At 44.5% G+C, this 21755-nt stretch overlaps 1 protein-coding gene across 3 annotated transcripts in view; it reads right to left on the reverse strand.

Moving 5' to 3' along the window:
* C7H21orf58 (chromosome 7 C21orf58 homolog) overlaps nt 1-21755 on the reverse strand; it is an 872003-nt gene that overhangs the window by 812459 nt on the left and 37789 nt on the right. For all 3 annotated transcript variants that reach the window (XM_030210678.1, XM_030210677.1, XM_030210676.1), the window contains exon 2: nt 15075-15135. In XM_030210678.1, the coding sequence (XP_030066538.1) occupies nt 15075-15135 (61 nt within the window). The remainder of the gene's footprint in view (nt 1-15074; nt 15136-21755) is intronic.

The raw sequence follows: 21755 nt of genomic DNA on the forward strand, positions 1-21755 counted from the left end.
CACAAATCCTGTTTCTCCTCGAGAGGCCTGACAGAATGCAAAGGCCATGAGTTCGGCAAGATCATCCTACCGGCTGGGCTTCCAGCCTAGGACTCTTTCCCCTGTTGGCAATCCGGGTCATCACCCAGGTTTAGCTCCTGTTTCTCGTGTGAAGTTCGGTTCCAGTTTAATTATGGTTTTTGATCCTTTCATGACATTTTATAAGTATCGTGGAACACTTTTGTCGGATCCAGCTTTGAAGAGACTTCCTGAAGCGGCAGCAGAGAGAAAGCGTGTCCGGGAGCTTATGATCGCTGACTACCCAGTTTCTGCCATTGATCCTATGACCCCGCTCTTCGAATACCACTGCCTACTTGTCTCTCTTCCAGTCCTGCGGAATACTCTGGAGGCTGATGCTGAAAGAAAGTGTCTTAGTAATCCCAAGCTCCGGGCTTACCTGCAGTCCAGCCTGAGTTCCAGTTGTTCTGAGTCCAAGCTGAGTTCCAGTGCCAGCCGAGATGCTGAGTCTTCTCCAGCTCCAGCCAAGCTGCCTAGTCCATTCTGAGTTCCAGCTCCAGCCAAGATGCTGAGTCCACTCCGAGTTGCAGTTCCAGCCCAGATACTGAGTCCATGCCAAGTTCCAGTTCCAGCCAAGATGCTGAGTCCAATTCGAGTTCCAGTTCCAGTCTAGCTGCTGAGTCTACTCCGGGTTCCAGTTCCAGCTAAGAGGCTGAGTTTAAGCGGAGTTCCAGTTCCAGTCCAGACACTGAGCCCAGTCCGGGTTCCAGTTCCAGCCTAGATGCTGAGTCCAAGTCGGGTTCCAGTCCAGACGCTGAGCCCATTCCGAGTTTCAGTTTCAGCCCAGATGCTGAGTCCAAGCCGAGTTCCAGTTTCAGCCAAGATGCTGAGTCCAAGTCGAGTTCCAGTTCAAGTCTAGCTGCTGAGTCTACTCCGAGTTCCAGTTCCAGCCAAGATGCTGAGTTCAAGCGGAGTTCCAGTTTCAGCCTAGATGCTGAGTCCACGCCGAGTTCCAGTTCCAGTGCAGATGCTGAGTCCAAGTCGAGTTCCAGTTCCAGCCCAGACGCTGAACCCAGTCCAGGTTCCAGTTCCAGCCAAGATGCTGAGTCCACGTCAAGTTCCAGTTCCAGCCTAGCTATTGAGGCTACTCCGAGTTCCAATTCCAGCCAAGATACTGAGTTCAAGCTGAGTTCCAGTTCCAGCCCTGATGCTGAGTCCAGTCCGGGTCAGTTCCAGCCCAGATGCTGAGTTCAAGTCAAGTTCCAGTTCCAGCCAAGATGCTGAGTCTTCTTCGAGTTCCAGATTCAGCCAAGATGCCGAGTCCACTCCAAGTTCTAGTTCTGGTCAAGATGCTGAGTCCAGTGCGAGTTTCAGTGACAGCCAAGATGTGAATTCCAGTCTTATACTCCAGGCTCATGTCTTGAAACTCATCAGGAGGTTTCACCATAGTTATCCGTGGAAACCCAAGTCCTCTGGGGAGACTGAAGGGCCTTTGAGAGGGAGGTACTGTCACGATTGTGACTATATTTCCTGTCGGACTTGCTTTGGGGTTCCTCCAGCCAAGCTAAGTCGGCGTGGAAATCCTGAAATCCGTTCCAGCCCAGGCTAGTCCATTCCAGGATCCTGTTCCAGCCAGGCTGTGCTCTGCCCCACCCTGCTGGTGACCTCACCCGTAGTGCCTTTATTAAGCACCTGGGAACTTTCAGGCTTTGCCTTTGCATTGCTATAGGTCAGTTGATGTGCTTCTGCACTTCTGCTTTAACGTTCTGTCTGTGGGCTTTTGCCTTCTGCTTCTGTGTTCTGTCTGTGGGCTTTTGCCTTCTACTTTAGTGTGTCTGTTTGTGGGCTTTTGCCTTCTGCTTTAGTCTGTGTCTATTTGTGGGCTTTTGCCTACTGCCTTAGTGTGTTAGTTTGTGGGCTTCTGCCCTCTGCCTCAGTGTTCTGTCTGTCTGTGGGCTTTCTGTTTTATTTCCCTGTGTGTTGGTGGCTGCCTGGTGTTCAGCCTTCAGTTGTGTTCTGGTCTTAGGTGGTAATTGTAGCCCAGCTTTGGGTTTAGCCTTGTCTGTCTATTTTGTGTTCTTGTTTCCCTCTGCCTTTCCCTCCAGTCCTTGTTTGTGCAAGCTTGTTGCTGAGTCCTGTTACCTGGAGAGGTTGCCCAGTTCTGTGTCCTGATTCCTGGCCCTGTTAGTCAAGCTTGCTCTTGAGTCTACTACTACTACTTAACATTTCTAGAGCACTACTAGGGTTACGCAGCGCTGTACAAAATAAACAAAAAAGGACGGTCCCTGCTCAAATGAGCTTACAATCTAAAGAACGAAATGTCAAGTTCTGCAGTCTAGATTTCCTGGGTGGAGGTGTAGAGGTTAGGTGCCGAAGGCGACATTGAAGAGGTGGGCTTTAAGCAGAGATTTGAAGATGGGGAGGGAGGGGGCCTGACGTATGGGCTCGGGGAGTTTGTTCCACGCGTGGGGTGAGGCGAGGCAGAAAGGGCGGAGCCTGGAGTTGGCGGTGGTGGAGAAGGGTACTGAAAGGAGGGATTTGTCTTGAGAGCGGAGGTTACGGGTAGGAACGTAAGGGGAGATGAGGGTTGAGAGGTAAGGAGGGGCTGCAGATCGAGTACATTTGTAGGTTAGTAGCAGAAGCTTGAATTGAATGCGGTACCTGATCGGAAGCCAATGAAGTGACTTGAGGAGAGGGGTGATGTGAGTGTATCGGTTCAGGCGGAAGATAAGACGTGCAGCAGAGTTCTGAATGGACTGAAGGGGGGATAGGTGGCTAAGTGGGAGACCAGTGAGGAGTAGGTTGCAGTAGTCAAGGCGCGAGGTAACGAGAGAGTGGATGAGAGTTCGGGTGGTGTGCTTAGAGAGGAAAGGGCGGATTTTGCTAATGTTATAGAAGAAGAAGCGACAGGTCTTGGCTAACTGCTGGATGTGCGCAGAGAAGGAGAGGGAGGAGTCGAAGATGACATCAAGGTTGCGGGCAGATGAGACGGGGATGATGAGAGTGTTATCAACTGAGATAGAGAGTGGAGGTAGAGGAGAAGTGGGTTTGGGTGGGAAGACAAGAAGTTCGGTCTTGGCCATGTTCAGTTTCAGGTGGCGGTTGGACATCCAGGCAGCAATGTCGGATAAGCAGGCCGATACCTTGGCCTGGGTTTCCGCAGTGATGTCAGGTGTGGAGAGATAAAGCTGGGTGTCGTCAGCATAAAGATGATACTGGAAGCCATGAGACGAGATCAGGGAGCCCAGGAAAGAGGTGTAGATAGAGAAAAGAAGGGGTCCAAGGACAGAACCCTGAGGGACTCCAACAGAGAGCGGGATAGGGGTGGAGGAAGAGCCATGAGAGTGTACTCTGAAGGTACGATGGGAGAGATAAGAGGAGAACCAGGAGAGGACAGAGCCCTGGAACCCAAAAGAGGACAGTGTGTCAAGAAGTAAGTTGTGATTGACAGTGTCAAAAGCGGCGGATAGGTCAAGGAGAATGAGGATGGAGTAATGACCTTTGGATTTGGCGAGGAACAGGTCATTACAGACTTTGGATAATGCCATTTCTGTCGAGTGAAGTGGGCGAAAGCCAGATTGAAGCGGATCAATGATGGTATGAGAGGCGAGAAAATCAATGCAACGGCGCGTTCAAGTATTTTGGAGAGGAAGGGTAGGAGGGAGATGGGGCGGTAGTTGGAGGGATAGGTAGGGTCAAGTGAAGGTTTTTTGAGGAGAGGTGTGACAACAGCATGCTTGAAGGTGTCAGGGACAGTCGCGGTGGAGAGAGAGAGGTTGAGGATATGACAGATGGGAGGGGTGATAGTAGGAGAGATGGTGATAAGTAAGTTGGTGGGGATGGGGTCTGAGGAACAGGTGGTGGATTTCGAGGAGGAGAGAAGATGGGCGGTTTCCTCTTCAGTGATATCAGGAAAGGAGGAGAAGGAGGCCTGGGTTGATTGGTTGAGGGAGTGGGTGATAGGATGAAGAGGAGGAGAAGGTTTAGTGGTGAATTCGAGGTTGATCTTCTGGACCTTGTCGTGGAAGTAGTCAGCCAGTGATTGAGGAGAGAGTGAGGGGGGGTGGGAGCGGAGGGCACTTTGAGGAGGGAGTTGAGGGTGGCGAAGAGACGACGAGGGTTAGAGCTGAGGGAGTTAGTCAAGTGAGTGTAGTAGTCCTGTTTGGCGAGGAATAGGGAGGACTGGAAGGAGGATAGCATGAATTTGTAGTGAATGAAGTCAGTATGGGTGCGAGATTTCCTCCATAGGCGTTCAGCCAATCGGGAGCAGGAGCCGATCGGGAGCAGGAGCAGGAGTCCTTTCCCCTGTGTGTGTTCCTGGATCCTGTAAGTCCTGCCGGCCACCTGCACCTGGGGGCTCAACCCCTGGGGAATGGTGGTCAAGTGTAGGTGAAGTGTGTTCCAGTCCTGTATCCCTGCCTGATTATCTATGTCTGTAGTTCCCTGCTGTGTTGGTGTGTTGCCCAGTACTGGTTGGGGGTTTTGCCTGCCACTGTCACTCTACAGCAGTGGCCCAAGGGCTCACAAATCCTGTTTCACCTCGAGAGGCCTGGCAGTATGGCAATACTTATGTACTTACGTACTTACGTGTAGTAGATATGGGATCTACAGTCTCTACTATATATGCAAGTCACTTTTATAAGCATTTCAAAAACCCTGTTGAGCTCAAGGAAGTCAACTGGATTACAGTATCTGTGGCAAATGGCACAGAACTACCAGTGTTTGGATGCATCTTCGCGGATGTCCAGTGTATGGGATAAGTAGTTCCTTCACGTTGCATTTTTATAGTGTGTGACAACTTCAGAAATGGAAAAGTAGAGGAGACTGAAGCTCCAGGAATTTTTGGTATGAATGTGATCAAGCATCTGGAAGGTGTGTTTAAGAACATTATGTCCTTCACTGGGAAGTCAGGTCAAGTTTCTAGAATTATGACCAATTTAGTAGAAGTGAAAAAGAGTGATGATTGGGATACTGATGAATGCCTGGGTTTTGTGAAATTGGCCAGCAAACGTCCGATAGTTATCCCACCCATGTCCAAAAAGCTCCTCCCAGGCATAGGCGCCCGGTATAAGAGGCTTGGGGAGGCTAAGCCTCCCCAAGCCAAACAATCAGAGGCGGAGCTTGATGACCTCACTAGTTTCACGCGGCACGCTCCCCCCCCCCCCCCCCCCCCCCCGCGATGACACCGACACACATGACCCAGTTCCGCCCGCCCGGGGCTCGGACAGACTCACCGACGACGCAATCAGCTGATTGCAGTAGTTCCGCCCGCTCGGGCTCTCACTGGCGCTCCGCGGTCCTGTGCCTCGCCCCCTTGACCTCAGGCAGCCAGTCAGTCATCCTCCTCGCTGCTCGCTCCCGTGCTGCATAGGCGGGAACACGCGGGAAGCGGGGCGCCTCACGTAGGGAAAGCACTGCAGGCTCAAGGCTGGCTGGTAAGAAGAAGAACAATTGGACAGGGAGCCAGAAACAGAGACTCTGCTGCCTATAGTGAACACCTCATTTTCCAGCAGATGGTGATGACTTCCTGACCTGCACTGAGCACAGATAGCAACAGAATCGGATACTGGACCAGCATGATCAGAAAAAGTCACCAGACTACAAAGGTAGAAAATATCATTTTATTTTCATTATAGTGTTTGGAATATGTCCACTTTGAGAATCAGGTGCTCAACATTAAAAGTTTATATTTATTTACTTATTTATGGCATTTTATCCCACATTAAACATGAATTAGGGTGTTTTGTGGCTCTACATGAGAATTGTGATGATATGATCCCTTGTTTCATATTGTTGACGGTCTGCATTTTCCATATGGGTGGTATATTGGTGTATTAGGTTCTGCCCAGTGTAATATTTATGGTACAGTAAAGTTCTGAATGTATTTTTGCACAAAGTTGTGCATAGTGTTTAGCAGTTGAGCGACTGTGTTTAGAATATGCATTGAGCAACCACTTTATTCTTTGACATATGATACATATCTAATATCTAAATTTAATAAAAGGTGTTGTGACTTTTATTTTTATTTATTTTTTCTGTGTGTTATCAGACAATTATGGATTTAAGCTCCACCCCTGGCCCCACCCCTAACCCCGCCCCCTTTAGCCTCCCCAAACAGTTGGGCCACCGACTGCCTATGCTCCCAGGAAAATGTCAAAGAGTAAGAGACCACCAAAAAGGTTAACCTGTCAGATAAAGTATTTGTTGCTAACGATTTAGCAAGTCCAAATCGAGGCTTTGTGCCTGTGAGAATGATGAATGTGAGTGAGAAAAACATTGTTCTATCTACTAGGACCAGAGTGGCAGAGTTATTTAAGCCAAATGAAGTGCTGACACCAGGCAGAGAGGAGATGATACTGAAGAAATTCCTGAGAACATTGCTGAGGAATGGATGCAACAACTTCCTCCAGTAAATGTTGATTGGGAGATGCTGGATGAATCACAGTCTTTGCAGTTGAAGAGGCTGTTATGGAAGCATCGCCATGCTTTCTCTGAGAGCGATACTGATATAGGGTATACCATGCTCATAACTCATGAGGTAACCACTGGAGGAATGGCACCTATTAAACAACTCTATCAGAGAGTGTCCCCACAGATTTTTGATCGGTTTGAGAAGCATGTCCAAGACTTCGTTGACCAGGGCATTCTGAGAAAAAGCTGCAGTCCATGGGTCTCACCTGCAGTTGTTATAAAGAAAAAGGATGGGAGTCTGCACTTCTGTGTGGACTACAGGAAGCTCAATGTTGTAACAATCAAAGATGCGTATCCATTGTCCCGGATCAATGACTCTCTGGATGTGTTGGGGAGCGCAAAGTGGTTTACATCCTTGGATGGGGATGCACCCTTGAGATATGGAAAAAAACAGCAGTCACAACTCTGTTTGGCTTTTTAGAATGGGCATGGATGCCATTTGGCCTGTGTAATGCCCCAGCAAGCTTTCAACGCTTGATGGAGACCGTGATTGGGGAATATGTCTTTGAAATACTGCTGCTCTATCTGGATGATGTCTTAGTATATGCTTCAACTTTTGAACAGCATCTGCAGCGTTTAGATAAGGTGTTCACCAGATTGACCGAATGTGGGTTGAAACTGAAACCAGCAAAATGCAAGTTACTATGTAAGAGCGTAAAATTCCTTGGTGGAAGGAGTATCTACTGACAAAGAAAAGATCCAAGCATTACAAACTTGGAAAGTGCCAACAACCCAGACAGAAGTAAGAAGTTTCTTGGGATTCACAAGCTTTTACCGATGCTTCATCCCAAATTTTGCTGAAATTGCTGCTCCGCTTCACCAATTAACTGGAAAGACAGAGAAGTCAAAGGTAGAGACCCCTCTCAACTGAACTCCTCAATGCCAGAAGGCCTTTGATAAGCTGTGGGAAAAACTGACGTCATCTCCAATTTTAGAATTTCCCAAATTTAACAACCCATTGGTGCTGACAACTGATGCAAGTTATAGTGGCTTGGGAGCAATTCTAAGCCAGGTGAAAGATGGGGTTGAGAGAGTGATTGCTTATGCCAGCAGAGGATTAAGAAAGTCAGAAAGGAATGATAAAAATTTACAGTGCATTTAAATTGGAACTTCTTGCCTTGAAGTGGGCCGCAACCGAGAAAGCCTTTTGTGGTATGGACAGATCACAACCCACTTGAGAGTACAAAAATCCAGGCTGTTGAGCAAAGATGGCTTGCACAGTTGGCCGAATTAAATCCTCCCGCACTTGTTTGACAGGTCTGGGCTGTCAAAAGCCCAAACCTGTCAAACACCTGAAAGATCTGCCCCATCCCCTGCCCCGAGGCCCGAGCAATTGGGGCTGGAGGTCCAGTGGACCTCCGGTCCCCCCGACGATCCCACCCCCCCCCCCAAGTTCAGGGAGGGCTTGAGACTCGGTGGGTCTCCAGCCCCCCCAAAACCCCCTGAAATTGGTCCATGGTGGTTGCAGCAAACACCCTCCCACCCAGCGAGCGATGGGGGGGGGGAGATGAAGGTCCGGCAGACCTCCAGCCTACCCCAACTCCCCCCCAGCATTGTCCGAGCAGTCCCTGGTGGTCTAGTGTTAGGACAACCCCCTCCCAGCCCCCTAGCCCCCTCCCGGCCCCCCTACCTTCAGTTGGAGGAGGGACGCAGCCTGCCTCCCTCCTCTTCTTTGGGCTGATGATGCCGCAAAATGGCGGCACCCAGCCCCGCCCCGTGCATCTTGGGATATGCTGGGCAGGGCTACAGACCATGTCCCTTACCTGGGGGGGTGAGATCGTTAGGCGGACCGGAGGTCCACCGGACCTCCAGCCCCCTGTTTGCAGGTTTGCTTTGGGGGGGAACGGGGGCCTGCCAGCATGCAACTGCATGCTGGACAGGGCTCACCATTCCTCCCCAATGATCGGCAAATCCTAATGCCAGCTCAGAGGTGGCGTAGGGTTTGCCGCGGCCAGCGACCCAATCTTTGGCAAGCTGATCGCTGATCATTGGGGATGAATGTGCTGAGCCCTGTTTAGCATACATTTGCATGCTACCTGTGCTCGAGGGCTCTAGTATGGCGCTAACAGCCTCTAGCGTTGGCGTTTGCTTTTGATCATGAGGGTATAAATGTGTAGTTTGATGGCACTAATGATTGTAAGATATTTTGATCAAATTGTATAGAAATTATATGGATTTACTTTTCTAAAAATATAACTTTTCTATTCTTTGCTATGGAAAGTTATTTTCCAAAATGGAGATTGTGAAAAAATGCTAATTAGGGTCCATGCAGCAAACACCCTGTGTTCTGAAACCTGATTGGCTACAGAGGTCAGCTGGTGACTCAGAAACACAGTCTCCCTTGGCAATTGCTTGCCAAGAAGTGGAGGAGGGGCTGAAGACACTGAAGAGGGAAGATGTATGTGTGGAAATTCTGACTGCATGACAGGATTTCTGAGACAGAAAGTATGTGAAAGTAAGTTTTTCTGCAAGTGTTTGAGCTCTGAGTGCAGATGAAGTAAGCTAGAGGAGAAAGGTGTTGGATTTGAGCAGAGAAAAAAGAACTAAACCTGATTTTTGTTTTTTTCTGTGCTATTTAAAACTTTTGCAAGTTAAGACTGTGGTAGACAGACCAAGTGCATGATTGTGTAAAACAAGTTTGTGTGACTGTATTAATCTCAGTTAAGCCACTTAGGAAACTGGTCTCTAAAGCTTAAGGTTGGACTTGCAGCATATGTATGCTGCATGGTCTGCTTGAGTAGTAGTGTGGAGAATGGTATGATTTTTTAGAGAGACCAAGTTGCTGTGGGCAATGTGACTACAAGATCCAGTGAAGAGTGCCCTTCCTTAGTTAGGGTACTCAGTAAAAGAATAGAAAAACTATTTAAGGTTACACAATTATTATTTATTTTGTTAGTTAGAAAGCCACAGTTGTCCCTGGATCCCAGCTAGGGCTGTTCCTGCTGTTAGGAAGGAATGTTTTTTTTGTTGATTTTATTTAAAGTGTGAGGCAGTAGGTCCCTGTACTGGAAGAAAAGAATCTGAGCTCCAATGTAAAAGCAAGGAGAAGAAAGAAGAAGTTCCAAAAAGACCACCAAAGATAAGTCTGCACTCCCATGCACAGCTAAAGAAAGGACACTGAAAGGTCACTGAGTTTAATATGACTTACCTGTTCTAGAGACTGAATCTGGGTGTTCACACCTGAAATATTAGTTCAAAAAGAATCAATTCTTGAGATATACACAGTCACTGAGTTTAATTTGACTTACCTGTCCTAGAGACTGAATCTGAGTGTTCACACCTGAAAGACATAAATTAGTTCAAAAAGAATCAATTCTTGAGACATACACTATAAAGAAAAGTTATAACAATAGAGTAAGACAGAGCAAATACGATACTTTGGTTAATACTTATCTGATGGTTTCACTGTTGTTCTTAAGCTGTACTACTGCACCTGTTAGGGACATTTCTGTTATTAGTTTACGTTTAAATGTATGTTTATGCAACAAAAGAACCTAATGTGTTAGCAACACCACATTTTCTATACCCCAAATAATAACTTGTACTTACCATCTGTCTGATGACTGGGTCCAAAATCCTTTTAGTTTTCTTTCCTCTCCATAGTTTAGAACTTTGGAGGTGAGGTTAGTTTAATTGCCTCTGAGCTCAAAGGTGAACTGCAAGCTTGAGGTATTCGACCACGGCAGGGCCTTCTGAGACTTGGAAGCTACATTACTGCAAGCAAATTGGTCAGGGTAAATTGTAGTTTAGGTCACTGTACCAGTTTGTGAATAAACTACATAAAACATATGAGTCTCAAATATCAGATAAAGGAAGTTCAAATGCAGAGAAGTTAGCACTTTATTTTAAATCTAAGATTGACAAGATTAGGGACTCGCTGGCTCCAATAAAACTGCTAGAGTTGGATAGGGAGTTGAATGTGCATGACGGAATGGCAGCAGATAGAACTTTGGGCCACTTTTATTTTACCTTCTACTCACATGACAGCTATTTACTTGAAAATTTTTTCAGCATCTTATTGTATGCTAGATTCCCATACTAATGTTTTGATGAAAATGGCTTCACCTACATTTATATGTAATGCTGAGAAATGTGAGGTCAGTTCTTATGAAGAGCAACTTTCCAGAAAAAGAGGGTAAAATAATATTAATACCGATACCTAAGAATCTTTCAATTCACTTTATCAAAAGTGGTATAGAAACCACTGGTATATAATTTGAAACAAGATGATGGAGGGTATCGTCGCTATTCGTAGATAGGTATAACATTCTCCATAATTTCCAATCTGGTTTCCAAAGCGGGTTTAGCACCAAAACAATTATAGCAACATTGATATCTAATATTAGGGAAGCAACTAGTATGGGTAAAAGAGTTTTGCTGTTAACAGTTCGATATGTCAAACGCATTTAACTTGGTGGAGCATGACATTTTATTAAACGTAATGAGCTGCCTTGGAATAAAAGGAGTAGTGCTACAGTGATTTAATGGCTTTTTGAGTAAAGGAACATACCAAGTGAAGATGAGAGTAGAACTTTCCCTGGAATGGACCCCAACATGCGGGGTTCCTCAGGGCTCACCCTTATTTCTAATTTTAATTTGATGATTTGTTTGGATTTAAAATTGGAGTCTTTGGGTTTCTGCATTTTCATTTATGCAGATGACATACCGATCTGTATTCCCTTTGATGGAGAAATATCAACTGTTATAGCAAAGTTGAGCCCCTGGAGAGACACACACCAAAGTAGGAGAACAGAAACACTATGATCTTGAAGAAGAATGAAAAGGAGTAGTGTATGCAACAGGACACTTCCAATCCACACACAATGAAGAACGACGATGCAGTCAGACTATCCACAAAAAGAGATGGTTTTTCTTCTTCTCCAGAAGTGTATCCTAGTCATTTTAAAGACTGCTGCACTTTTTGCACATGTTATATTGGTCACACATTGTTTTGTGACATTTATTAAGACTCTTGAGGCAGGCACTTGGCCGAAACATGGTGCCAGGTCGAGTCTTTGATTTCTACTCCTTTTGATTCTTCATAAGCAAAGCTGAAAGAGTTTTGCACTGTCTAGAAACTTGGGCCAAGTTTTCAAAATTGAAACTAAATGCAGATAAAACCACAAACCACATTTTTGTTGATTAGTCATCCTCATCAACTATGTTCAGTGGACCATATTTCAATTAATGGGCCTAATTATAAACTGGAACCCCAATTGAAGCTCTTGGGTGTTATTCTGGATAGTCCTTTGACTCTTGATGCACATGTGCAATCATTGACAGTTAGAAATTTTTAAATTAATGTGGAAATTGAAACGCATTAGATCATGTTTTGAAGTAAACATCTTCTGGCTAATTGTTCAGACTTTACTATTATCACATTTGGTCTAATGTAACATTATTTATATGGGATGTAGTGCCTCAACAGGGCCGCTGAGAGCCCTCCAAGGGGGGCTCGGCTGCGGCGCAGGAGTTTTCTCTCTCCTGCTCCTGCATGTGTACATGGGTCAGAAAGGGAGCGCACATGCCTAGCAGCTCTGTGCACAATATTTTTGCTGGCTTTCATTATTGTGAACATAGGCTATACTGTACACATTGCATCAAGGCTGAAAATCTGCGCACATGGGCCATTAAAAACAGAGAGAACATTGCCTGATGACCCTGTATCTGGTGGTCCAATAATCCTATGGCAGGAGCAATCTCCAGTCACTCCAGCTTTCACTGCCATATCCAAAATGTCATCAGTAGTAGCACAAGACTACTACCATTTTGGAGATGGTGCCACTAGGACATGAGTGGCTGGGGATCACTCCTGCCCTAGGACTATTGGACCACCAAGTACAGGGCCATTAGGCCCTCAATGGTAGAGAGGGGCCCTTGGGGGGTGGGAGTGTTATGATTAGAGGGTGGGGAGATTGTGATTAGTGGGATGGGGAAGTGTTTTGGGCAGGGCCGTGCCGATGCAGTAAGCAAGGCAGGGGGGTGCCGCTGCCCTGCCGTCCCTGCCTTCTGCTCACTTGCAAAATCTTTCACCTGAAGTTGCAATTCTCCTATCTCTCCTGCCATCCTTTTCATGGCAAACAGGAAGCGATAGCAACACAGCAGAATTCACTGAGGTAGGCAGGCTCTTCAAGTTATTTGAGAGAAAGCGCAACCAGATTGCTATATATGCTTTGGTTTGGGGATAACTCCTCACTCAGGGTGAGCTTCAGAGCTTGAACAGCATTCAAATTAAAGAGAACCTGAAATTTTAAAAGTGCTAAAAATAAGTTTTAAAAGTATTTGCATTAAATCTAATTGCAGAATTCAGGTGCTGGGAGTCTGTACTTGGTTGTCATATGCTCAGATTTGTTTAAATCATAGGCAAATTAGTCCGTTTTTGGGAAGTTCTCATTTGCATATTTAAGGATAAAAAAATGATGGAAATGTTTACAGCCTTAATGTTAGGTCATGGCTCTGATCAAAAGTGTGAATGAAGTTTGATCCAAAAACAAAGGGTTTATCTAGTGTTTTTGACTAAAAATTCCCATTACAGTGTCTGTATGTTAATCTGCATTCAAATAGAGCTCTCTGATTGGATGATCAGCTTCTGTTAGCAATCTGCTGGGAAGGGAACAGAGTGAGACAGCAACTGACTGTCGGTTTGGCCAAGAGAGACATGCAGCTGTGAGTTCCTGTGTGTGTTGACTGAAATTATAAAAGAGTGCCTGATTATGTGGTAAATGAGAAAATATGAATGAAAAGAGGTTGGTGGAGATTGAAGTTTGAGGTTTCTCTAGTGAGAAAAGGATCTGAATATTTCAGGATTACTTGAAGTTTATGAATAATAGAAAAGGGTGAATTTCAGTTTGAGTGTTTAAATCCTATAAGCTATATAAAGGCTAGGTAGATTTAAGTGACTGAAAGCAAGGAAACCTTAATATTTGATCTGAAATAAATATTTGATCTGAGATAGTTGATCAGAGATAAATGTTTGATCTGAATTATATCCTTTGGTGCAAAGGAGATTAGAAAAAGAATCTTTGGAAACTAAGAGGACTTTGCTCACATTTTGAATTAGCATTCCTATTTTGAGTTGGAAATCTTTGGTTATGAAAATACATTTTGCTTTAATGAAATTGCTAAACTTTAGAGTCAGAGACTTATCAATGAGGGATACATACAGTGCTATTTTTTCCTGAGGTCCGGCTTACTTGCCTGCGCCCTTCTGTTCCTGCTCTGCTAGACGGAGGGGGGGGGCGCCAACTGATAGTCTGCAGGGGGGGCACCAGAGACCCTAGGCACGGCCCTGGTTTTGGGGGGAGAGTTCTAACTGGTACCTTGGTCCCTTTAAGCTCCAGCCAGGGAACATTTGGCTGCACCTTTGAAGCCCAATGCTCCTGGGCTGCTGGAATAACACTGCTTGCAAGGTGGCTCACAAACAGTGAAGAGGGGGAGGGGGATTTTGATCAGCACACAGCGCCTTTAAGCTCCAACCTGTGGCTTTGAGGCCCAATGCACCAGGCATGGTAAACGGGGGTTAGTTTACTATTATTTTATGACCACAATGTGGTTTGTGGAAAGTACCTGGTGTTCCCCGTAAGCCATGTTATGATTTATACATAGTAACGCTTTACATGCATTTGTGTGTTTTGTATCTCATTACTATATAACCTGTATTGACGTAAATATCTCCTGTGTTAGAACCCATTGTCATGTTATGGGGCTAATAATGCAGGTTATTGCCCTAACACAGCTTGATAATTACCCCCTTTAACTGGGTAGGAGCCCTCATTCATGCTGAATTTAGACACACATTTTTATATGTTTTTCAAAGAATATTTGAATTTATTTTTTTTGTTCTCTTGCTCCTTCATGCTTTGATTTGTGCTCATTGTTACATGTTCTACTGTACATAATAGGGCTCATTTTCAAAGCACTTAGACTTACAAAGTTCCATAGGTTACTATGAAACTTTGAAAGACTAAGTGCATTGAAAATACGCCTCAATGTTGACTAAATAATATGATCTAAACCTTGTCCACATCCCACCATTGCCTTAAAGGATTAAAATAAAGTTTATTTTGTTTTTGACTATTCTTTCCAGAAAAATGCAAGTCATTCTATAAAGTATGAATATTGTAATAGTGTAATAGGAAAAAACAGCACCACGGGCCTTTAAAAATGGAACACAGTTCTTTAATGAATGAGCCTTGACAAAAAAAGACCCGACACGGGCCGTGTTTCGGTGACTAGCACCTGCGTCAGGGGTCTACATAGAATACAAAACATAGAAATAATATATTTTTAAAAATTTTTTTAAATATAATGAGTAAAACCAAAGATTAATATTTAGACTCATCAAGCATACATATATAAGCCTATATAAACACCTAAAGCATTTAATATTTTAACATTGCATTTAATATTTTAACATTCTCATATATTATTATATAGTAATTTAAAAATAAAAGAACTATGTTCCATTTTTAAAGGCCCGTGGTGCTGTTTTTTTTGTTTGGACTTTAGTTTGTACTTTGTTCCCTCTCTTTTGTTACATCCAATAGTGTAATAGGTACATATTAAATTATCAGTAGGAAATTCAGTGCACACATTGAGAATCTTACTTGCAGTGGTCAGTGGTTTTTCAAAGTTCTCTTCTGTATTTTTGCACTCATTTTCCAGTTTCTGTGGATAAAAGGTCACAGTTAATGACATAATTGCTCACTTCTGAAGTAGAGTTAAAAGCCGCAGCATGAAAAATGGGTATGATTAGACTTGTTTTTGCATCATTTTGTACTCCTACCAATAACAATGCAAATCTTAAACTGTACTTAATTCATTTGCAAAAAAAAAACCAAAAAAACAAGGCCCCAATACTTAAAATGCTTTTAACAGCCAGGAGAGGCTTCTGGCCTTTTTAAATCTCTTGTCCAAGGGTAACCGGGTATATTCATAGGCACTTAACCAGATAGTGTCGCTGAAAATGTCTGATTAGTACCCAACCAGAAATCAGCTATTTTGGGGTGTTCCAGGGTTGATTCTGCTCTTAACCAGCCAAGGTAATTGCATAAATAGGGCCGTATAAAAATCTGCCCTATCTTTATGCAATTCACCATATCCAGTTAAGCACTCTCGTACACCCAGAAATTCAGTGTTGGTGCCCAGACATGGCCCGGCATGGAATTTCTAGGGATAACACCCGTGGCAGTCAGCAAAAAGCTGATTGCCACTAGCTGGAAAGTGAGCCCTGAATAAATTACTAAAACATTGTAGAGCAGCTACACTCTACCAGGGGGATGATCAGAAGCAAACGCCGGGGCTAGAAGCTGTTAGCACCATACTAGCGCCAGCGTTTGCTACCGCCCCTGATCAGAGCCCTCGAGCACGTGAAACAACGCGCTTGAGGGCTCTGAATGCAAGTAGCATGCAAATGCATGCTAAACAGGGCATTAGGTATTCCTCCCCAACAGTGACGTTCCTAGGGTGGCTGACACCCGGGGTGGATCGCCGATGCCCCCCCCCCCCCGAGTGCAGTGCGCCCCCCCCCCCCGGCAAAAGGACACCCCCCTCCCCCCTGGCGAAAGGACACCCCCCCGGGTGCATTTTTACCTGCTGGGGGGGTGCCGCGCGCCTGTCGGCTTCGCTCGTTCCATGCTCCCTCTGCCCCGGAACAGGAAGTAACCTGTTCCAGGGCAGAGGGAGCACGGAATGAACGGAGCTGACAGGCGCGCGGCACCCCCCCAGTGGCGTGCACCCGGGGTGGACCGCACCCACCGCCCCCCCCTTGGTACGCCACTGCTCCCCAATGATCAGCAGCCAGCGCACCAAAGATTGGGTCGCTGGTTGCGTCAAACCCTACGCCAGGTCCGAGCTGGTGTTAGTGTTTGCAGATCATTGGGGAGGAATGATGAGCCCTGTCCAGCATGCATTTGCATGCTGGCAGGCCCCCATTCCCCCCAACAAGCAAACCTGCCAGTGACAGGTGGGCTGGGGGTCTGCTGGACCGCTGGTTCCCCCCCGACAATCCCCCCCAGGTTCAGGGAGGGCTGACGATCCGGTGGGTCTCCAGCCCTCCCAACCCCCCCCCCCCCAGCATTGGCTAGGGTCCCTGGTGGTCCAGTGTCAATCTGCCCCCCTCCCTAACCCCCTCGGGGCAGGGGTAGTCAGGGCCTGGTGGTCCCATGGACCTCCAATCCCTGTGGTTGACAGGTTTAGGCTTTTGACAGCCCAGACCTGTCAAACAAGTGCGGGAGGATTGTGCTGAGCGCATGCTCATGTACAATTCACCCGCACATCTACCCCATGATCGGTGATAATTGCGTGCTTAAATTTGCATGCAATTATCTCTGATCATTGGTGCAGTAAAGCCCCGCGCTGTTCCAGCGCTATTTTAGAGTGCTGTTTGGAACAGCACGGGGCTTTTGATCATTTGTCTTTACATGCATTTAAGTAGCAGGAAAAATCTCCCTAAACTAATGTATAAAAATGCTACAGCTATGAGCCTTGGTCCCCTGCCTAGACTTTGGTTCAGGCTATAAAATGAGGGAGAAGCTTACAGGCCTGTGTGACTCTTGCTTGAACTCCCAGTGTTGGAGCTCTAAAGAGAACAACAGGAAACACAAAGGTGGGGGTCCAAAGGACAGAGTGACATTGTGGTCAGCCATGGTGTGAGAAAGGAAAGGTGTAGCTGGATGCAGGGTCTTGCTTAAGATTTGTGGTCATGCGAGCTAAAGACAAAACCATGTTAGCAAGATAAAAGCTACTCATTAGCATGAGCCAATCAGTGACAACCATGACATTAGCATAGATCCAATCAGGTATATCTATTGTCATATTATCCATATCCTGAGGGCACCTATAAAAATCAGAGTATTTCCTGGTTTAAGCTAGAGAGAAGGGTTGCCACTCTCTCTCTCCAAGGGAAACCAATGTGTCCAGCAGAATTGACAAATTACCTAATTGCTTTCCCTTGTAAAACCTTTAATTGGTAAAAGAAATTATAAAAGATTAGGAACTAAATAACACCTGTTTGCAGCTGGATTATTATATTCCTATAACTAATTGATTGTACGTGCCTGTTGTCAATCACTGATTTGACTTGTATTTTGGCAAATAAACTCCTCATCCCAAATGATGTTCTGTGGACTTCACTTTATGATCAGAAGCTGTAAGTATAAATGCTTTTGCTGTATCAGGCTATCCTTCACTGCATTGTATAACATGTAATCTAAATCCAGTTTGTCATAAGGCTGGTATCTTTTCCTTAGACCTAATGTCTCTCTTAGTGGCAATTCCTTTTAGAACTTCACAACTTCTTGATTACCCCAGTACTAGTGCTATTTAGAGATGGAGTCAGATTTGAGGTCTCTGAACCCCTATATTATAACTGGTGACACCGCGTTCGATTTAAACACGCCACCAGAATTTTTGTCAAAGTGGGGGTTGATTATAGATCTTGACTAAAATTCTGTTGTTGTTTTTATCTTCCAATTGAATGTTGCCCTTACTAACGTAATTTTTGGCTGAATTTATAAACTGCTGTTTTACTTTTGCTTTCTGGTCTCTTTCTGAAACTGTTTCTGAGACTTTCAGAATTAAGATGCTACATTTGGCAATCTAATCTGTTGCCCGGTTTCGTTAAAACTCAGAGACAGATTTTTTTTTATGCTGCAAGAAACAGCCTGGTAGATCTTATCGTGTTCCACAATGTGGTTATAAAGTTTTTAAAAAGTTTGCTTCTTTTCCCTTAATAGAGGAGTTCTCAATACTAAATCTTATCTCTATTTCTCCTGCGTAGTCCCTTTTTTAGATACTTCCTGAGAACACTTCCTCTGTTGCTACATATATGAATTTTTCTCTCCCTCCACTCTCTATACCCCCTCCCCTCCTGTTGAAGACTGTAAGTTTCTTGGTTTATTTTATCTGGTACCTTAACATCTATATTATAGCTTGATGTGACCTGCTTTACAGCTGATGTGTAACACTTCATTTCTGTCTAAACACTATTTGGGTATATTAAACTTGCTGGTAGCTGCTACAAGGTTTGTTTTTTTTTTTTTTTTGCTGCGACATATTTTCTCACACTTCCCCTTTTTTGGCTGGGGCGTTTCCCTCCCCATATCTAGTAGGCATCTCCGTGACTTTTTCAGTGAGCCTGTCACTGCTGCTAGTCTGGGAAGCTTTTCTGCTAGCGTCTTTTCTGCAGCCCTATGTTGCCTAACTTAATTTCTAAACTTTTTTTGTTGCACTCCTGTAGAAACTGTTTCTAAGATGCTCATTATTTCTTGCAGCAGTTTCCGCTACTTGTTTCCTGTTTCACTGAATCTATTGGCAGTCTGTCAGCCTGAACTTCTGAAGTTGTTTCTTAAGATTAGAGATTTCAATTTGTTTCTACCTGGGGCTTTCTCCTACGTCCCTTACATTCTATTTTTCAAGTGGGTAGAGCCCCTGCCATTGCTGCATGTATTTTATGGTTTCTGCATATTCGGGATTGCATAAACAATTTGATGATTCTTTTAACATTTAACCCTTAGCAGTTTTTTTCCAGCAGGTGGCTAGCCCGGATATATTATAGTGTTTCAGTCACAAGATTTACCTCAAGCTCCTTTCTCTTTCCGCTATGGGCTCTAGCTAAAATGACTCTTCAAATAAGTCCTGATAAGCTGTCCTTCATATTAAAACTTTCTTCTTTTACTTACTCTCCTCTGGCACTGCCCCTCCCTTCCTTGGTGGTTGCTCTGTCTCACAACTGCTTTAACCCAGCATGCATGCACTATGCTACAAAAGTCTTGTAATTAATATTCTTATCTTTTGATGGTCTCCCGCTCCGTCCGGTTACTTTGCCCTTGCATTGCAGGCTTACTTACTGTCAGCTGTTCTAATGCTTTTGAGTTTCCTTCTCGTGGTTTGTTGAGTGGAAAATATATTGTCTAGTGAATGATGAACGTGGAATTTTTCACATTTTTTGTTCTGGCTAATGTGTTCCGACTAATGGCTCCTTTATGGTTGTACCTTCCCCCATGAGCTTACATGTGTTTTGTTTTGCTTTAAAATATTTATTTCCTTTTTCTCCTCTCTTATTTTACCACCTCTGAAGTATGTTTCAGGGGCTCTTCCCTGGGATATGCTATACCTTTATTATTTTCTTTTCTACCAGTGTCACGCTATAACCATTGGCTTTGATATCGATGCCTGGGGCTTACACCCATCTAAGGGTCAGTGACCCTTCGATGGATGACGGTATCTCAATTACTAGATTTTGAGCAGAAATTCCATTCCATTTTCGGAATGGCCTGCTTCCACTATTCTGGATTATTGCCCACATAGGAGTTACCTAGTACAGATGCGCGCTGGGATATACAGAGACGTCTAATGCCTTAAGTTGCCATTTTGGACTAGTTGACTAGGGCCTTTCAATATTTTAGGACGGTTAGCTGTAATGCGTGTCGGCTTCCTAACCATAAATTTTTGAGTGGTTTGTTGTAAGCGGAGACGCTTCCTAACCACTGGAGGCCCATTGGGGTGGTTAGTTGTAAGCGAGGTGGCTTCCTAATCAGCGGAAACCCATTGGGCTGCTGCTCTTCGACTCATGACACCTTATTCGATGGTTTTTTGGGTTCTTTTGGGAGTAGTGGCACTGTCCCTTTTTGGGGGCTCTATCATGGGACCATTGGGGCCCATGGCCAATAGTAACTGGGATGGCTCTTGGCAGACAGTAGAAACAGATGCACGTTCCTGTCTTTAGAAGCGTACTCTGGGGAGCAGTATTTATTGAATCGATAGAGTAGAATACATATACTAGCTGACACTGAATATTTTCTCACTGATTTCTCGACTACACATCTTTTGTTTCTCTGTTAATGTCACCTGTGGTTAAAGCGTTGAGCTTTCCGCCAATTAGTAATTTTTATTTTGGGTCCCTACGTTGGGGAACATTAGCAGATGCGTGAGTATGCTTGTGTTATGTCTCTGCATATTCTACTATCAGGATAATCATTGCATGTTTTTGTAACCTGTTAGCACATTATCATTTCTAGGTCTCCCTGTTATCCCTGAAGCTGCCTTTTGAACCACTGACCTTGTACCAGGTTCTAGGTCTGGTCAATATATATATTACTATTCTAGATCATTGTTCTATAGCATGTTACAAGTCTGGAGCTTATTTGTAGACCACTTGCTCACTAGGTCCCGTTATTATACATATTGGGTGATGTTGTTCACTACCCATTATATCATATCTTCCTCTCCGCACCCAACACCAGATACTGGTGATCTGACATCTATTTAGATCTCTGGTAAGGGCTTTCTGAAACAGACCTTTCTATTTTGCGGTTGACCCCCCCCTATGCCACCGAGAGTTCGGAAGGGCATAGTGATCCCGCCAACTGTCCTCTTTCTCAATTGACTTTCTGCGCTGGAGAGTACATTGCACGAATCGTGAGTATATTTTTATTTACTGCATGTGTTACTATTAAGCTTGCCGTTGTATACTTTCATGGCCTGTTAGATTAGCTCTAATTTAAATGTTTTATTTTACCAAATTTAGGATTAAGATTTTGTCCTCAATACACAGGGACACCTCTGTATGTGGGACAATTACTGTGTATGTGTTCTTTGAAAATTGCATAGTTATTCCAGATATTTACTATGAAGGCATTCCCTTACAATGTGTCAGGAGTGTACAGTTTTTCTGAACTAACTGTCTCATTTCATTCAGGCAATGCATTGCTAAAGTACTTTAATGTCTGTGTAGTAGATTGAGCTGAAAGGTTCAATATTATAGGCCATCTAAAACACTGTTTATTTGTGACGTTGTTTAAAATAACTAGTGCTGATGTTCACTTCCTGGTTCTCTATTGGGGATGTGCTCCGTAAGAATGAATTAACTGTTTTAATTTTCCTTTTCATGTCTTATCTACTACTTTCAAACTTCCTTCCCTGCCTCTTAAAGATTTATAGTTTTAAAGCTATATGTTCTTGGTTTGGTTTTGGAACTTGCTGCACACGTTACTTAATCCCTGTGCAAAGAGACATCCTTTTAATGCCGGGATTCTGCTGAAAGTGTCTGGTTTGCATACATGTTTATTCTTGCATATGTTTCTTAAGGGGATAAAAGAAACTAGGAAATGCCCATCCATGCCTTGCAAGTTGCAACTCTCTCTCTCTCTCTCCCTGACTTTGCCGCTGTAGATACTAGACGTGAGCTACTTTTAACTAAGATTGTAAGCTCTTTGGACAGGAACTGTTTTTTATGTATGGTGTACAGCACTGCGTGTGCCTTATAACGTTATAGAAATGATCCCTCC

This window comes from Microcaecilia unicolor, chromosome 7 (assembly GCF_901765095.1).
Source record: "Microcaecilia unicolor chromosome 7, aMicUni1.1, whole genome shotgun sequence".
Classification (NCBI taxonomy): Eukaryota; Metazoa; Chordata; class Amphibia; order Gymnophiona; family Siphonopidae; genus Microcaecilia; species Microcaecilia unicolor.